Raw genomic sequence first — 4,093 nt, forward strand, 5'->3', positions numbered from 1 at the left:
ATTCCTGAGCATGCCTAACCATGGCCTAAGCTCGGCCTGAGCAACCTGAGCATATGGTAGAGTCAGTCTACGCATGCATTAAGAGGCCGTTTTAGGTCCTAAAAGGGCTCGTTCTGAGTCCCTTAATGCCCGGCTATACTTTCCTCGTTTTGTCTTTAAGCACAGATCCTATTTTGGCTCCCTTGCGACCGAGATTCCTTAAAACCATTTTTAGATTCACATTTACTTATATACATGTAATAAGTAGGGTGGGCTGGGTTAGCCCTACGGTAGCGAAACAGCCATAAAAATGGCTGAATAATGGATCTTGGCATCCATTAGATTCTAGCCATAATTATGGCTGAGAGTGACGCAAAAATGACCGCCTATTATACCCATTATTTCGTAAGCAGGCCCATAAAGACCTTGGAATCGTAATACCTTACTCTCCCACTTTCATCTCCTTCTCGCTTCCACGTCTCCTCACGTCTCCTCACAACCACGGCTCCTCACAACCACGGCTCCTCACAACCACGGCTCCTCACCACCACGGCTCCTCACAACCACGGCTCCTCACCACCACGTCTCCTTACTATTACGTCTGCTAATACCGTATAGGGGTGGCTAAATTAGCTAGGAATAAGTCTTCTTCTCTTAAATATATATTTATTTATCGGCCAGATTTAAGTCCTACGCGCGATCTTAATACTTAAGAGAGTAGTCATTATTCTTAATAAATCGTGAATTTAGTTAGAAAGTATATCCTCGATTTAAAGTGCCTCGGGAAAGTCCGAGGGCTTAGAGCCGAGGTCGAGGGCGTAAAAGCTTTTAATTGGCCGCATTTAAAGTGGAGAAGTCTATTATGAATTTATGAACTCAAGGTGTGAATATCTATTGATCTATATACTACGGTGCGTCTAAAATAAAGTATAGGTGCACCAAGGGCGCCTCGCACGAGCCCTTACCCATTATTTAGCCATTATTATGGGTGGTGCGGCCATAATAATGGCTGTTTTGCTACCGTAGGGTAGGGGAGAGCGGTTAGGATCAGATAATCTTATCAACAGACCTGGCAAGGAGGCAACGAAAAGGTGTGTCTGGTTGTACATCAGGCAGGCCATCCCACAACACCCTCACACCGGTAAGCGTAACGACAGTCCTTACGAGTTAAGCGTAGCTCAAGATTTGATATCAAGGTAGGTGTCCTCATAAATTCCATCGTCTAAGATAGCCATCACTTACATCACGCGAATTATCAAGTCAGGTTCTTACGAGGATGCTGATATCCCTACCACAGGCGCCGCATTTGGGAGTATGGACGTATATGAAGCACTCCTTGCACGAAGATTTCCCTCTTGAATAGGTATTGAATCACCTTCTCTCTCATACAACATCCTAAGATCACAAACCCTCCACAGTAATTGAATGGAATATCTCCAAGTCACTTTGACCTGAACATATGAGACGCTAGAGAGGGATTTTAAGGAAGCGAAATATAATGATCCTGAGTGGGAGTGTCTGAGGTGACGATTTTGAATAAGAATACGTGGGAGGTGTGGGCTGTTATTGAGGGTGGTGCATTGGTTCCTGGTTGGAAAGAGGGGTGAGTTTGAGAATGAACTATTTGGATGGGAATTTTGAGCTAACATGTTGAGGGTAGGGATGAGACTCCGGTGCTTTTAACGTTTTGGGACGAGGCATTGAGTCAATCATGAGTTATTCTGGCAAGACGATGACGTCCCCCTCAAACCTAAAGAATCTACAAGATCCACACTAAAATACCACCCAAATCCATCCATCTTCTTCTCTACATCTCTCCCTTCCCTCAAAAATCCTTCGGTTTCTTTTCTTCCTAACCATCTCCCCCTAAGAAAAACGCATCCTGTCCCCTCTCCTCCTTGGTTAGGGCTGTGCTAGCCAATCAGAAGACTCTCCCCCGCCTCCTTCTTATTCCCGAACACGTTCACCAGATTGCTGGACAGGAATCTCCCGTCGCTCAAAATAACCCGCTTCTTTTTCTTTCTAAGACAAGCTACAGATTCATTACATCGTTGGATCCCTCCTGACCTACGGATATGCAGGTCAATATTCCATATGCGGGGAAAATGTGGAGGCGTGTGGAGAATGTGGAGGTGTGCCATATAATAGACCAATGAGACAGATGCTAATCGCAAAAAGCAATTCAATAGCGGCGGCAAAGCCCATCCCCCCCCCAAGACAGCCTGCAGCCTCACCACCTAACATTCGTCCCCCACTAATAGAACATCATTATTCTCGAAAATGTAGAGGTTGCATACTAAGCCGCAAAAGTAATTCGAAAACTACGGAGGAGCTGAAGATCAAATGTGCTCAACTTATTCGTTAGTTTTGCCTACTTCAACGCCATTAATAGACAATTAGTTACTGAATGCGTAGAAGCACCTGTATCATCTGATGATTTCAAAGCAAATAGGTTGAGAAATTACATTATTCTACCGTCTAAACTTAGATGATTTTGGTACGTTTTAAATGCCTCAAACGTTCGCGGAACTTCCCAGGGATAGGTCTCAGTCTTGTGCGGCTGAACCCCCACCATGCAGCAGTTGATCACACAAGGCTCTCAATGTCTTTTGATTTTGCGTTCACGGAGCTATACCTCCCTAGACCAATCAAAAGTTAATTAACGCCTCCTTCGTGTATTATTTCCCCGGTAAGTTAGATTCAATATTCAGCCCGGGGATTTTTCTAGACATTTTGAGCACAAGGTCGTACAATGACCTTAAAACAAACAGTGCTCCCACCTCCAGCCTGAGCCCAGATAAAACTCATCGTTAACGCTTATAGCTCAGAGTTACATCCAACGAGAACTCTCATTCATTAATCTCGAACAAAACAATAATGTCGTACAACGACCAACAAAGTAAGTTCAATAAATGGCTAATATACTATGGCTAATACTAGGTCTGTATAGCTCTCCCAAACTACACCTCTGTCGCGGCGAATCAACCCATCGTCCACGAAGTTCCCCAACAGACTGGATACACGCAAACGATTCCTCAGTATGTATATCCCCTCCGTATCTCCCTCCCTAACCCGAGCTCAACTCGTTTCTAATACATCAATCACTAGGACCCAGCAGTACCAAGTCAATATGTCGGCTGTTCAGCCACAAAATAACAATGCCGCATTCAACGTACAAGAGAAAGGACCAGCAATAGCAGTACAGCCTATTGGACAGGCGCCAGTCTTCCTATCCGCCACACCATTAGCCGCACTAGGAAGAGCTGGCGCTCCTGCCGATTGCCCTGCTTGTGGCACAAGGGCAATGACGCACATCAATTTTGTTGCTGGAAATACTACTCAGTGATTATGTCCCGAGTGCATCGGTCCTAGAGGCTGCGCGTCACAATGCTGATTATATTGCAGTGCATGGGCGGCCGCGTTGTTTTTTTTTACATTGCACTGCTGTTGCGTTCCTTATTTCATTAGTGCCCTCAAAGACGTTGAGCATAGATGTGGGGGATGTGGTGTGCTCTTGGCTACTGCACATAAGAGCGGTAGAGTGGAGGTTCATCAGTTTCAGCAGGGGTAAGAGGGGATGTGACGGATTAGTGTTTGGACTTAGGCATGTGCTTCCTTTGGATGCCCTAATAACCAGTCTCGGCTGGTTAAAGGGGTGGTCTTCTTCCTGCTCCTGATTCTCACTCGGGTCCTACAGATCTTTTCATTATGTACAATAAGCTTTCGTTACGTACAGTAGGCTGCTCTGGAGACTTCCTTGATGCCTTCATATAAGAGCCCTGGAATCACTCTCCTTTATAAAGTTAGTTCGGTCAATTACACTTATTCGAACCACTGCTTTGCAACGGACACCTTGTGTGACGAACATAGACAACTTCCTAGAGCGTGACTCAAACTATGCTCCTCGTTACCAACAGTCTTGTCATTTTCTGCGTCTATTTTAAAGCGTGCCTTCCGGAGCATTTTGAATCGTTTGCAAGTCGAATTCGAAGCCGATATTCCGGATGAGCTCGAGCTGCTTTTAAGCATAATTTGTGAAGAACGCGCAAATTTGACAACTACACAAAGCGCTAGTGACTATAGGTTGACATCCGTTGCGGTCAAGACTCGCCAA

The 4,093-nt window shown here is 45.2% G+C and overlaps 1 protein-coding gene across 1 annotated transcript; it reads left to right on the forward strand.

The window, feature by feature from the left end:
• Positions 1 to 2,795: 2,795 nt before the first annotated feature.
• Positions 2,796 to 3,811, forward strand: K444DRAFT_622255 (uncharacterized protein). The gene is made up of 4 exons (XM_024882061.1): positions 2,796 to 2,878; positions 2,930 to 3,017; positions 3,088 to 3,321; positions 3,385 to 3,811. The coding sequence occupies exons 1-4, from the start codon at positions 2,857 to 2,859 to the stop codon at positions 3,548 to 3,550; spliced, it is 510 nt and encodes a 169-aa protein (XP_024726923.1). The 5' UTR covers positions 2,796 to 2,856; the 3' UTR covers positions 3,551 to 3,811.
• The last annotated feature ends 282 nt before the right edge of the window (positions 3,812 to 4,093 follow it).

This window comes from Hyaloscypha bicolor, assembly GCF_002865645.1.
Source record: "Hyaloscypha bicolor E unplaced genomic scaffold K444scaffold_184, whole genome shotgun sequence".
In the NCBI taxonomy this organism is placed as follows: domain Eukaryota; kingdom Fungi; phylum Ascomycota; class Leotiomycetes; order Helotiales; family Hyaloscyphaceae; genus Hyaloscypha; species Hyaloscypha bicolor.

Bases quoted from the DNA above. Each gene is read 5' to 3' on its own strand.
- K444DRAFT_622255 (XM_024882061.1), top strand. From the start codon at position 2,857: ATGTCGTACAACGACCAACAAA. The intron at 2,879-2,929 runs GTAAGTTCAATA...AGGTCTGTATAG, and splicing joins GTCGTACAACGACCAACAAA to CTCTCCCAAACTACACCTCT. The intron at 3,018-3,087 runs GTATGTATATCC...ATCAATCACTAG, and splicing joins TACACGCAAACGATTCCTCA to GACCCAGCAGTACCAAGTCA.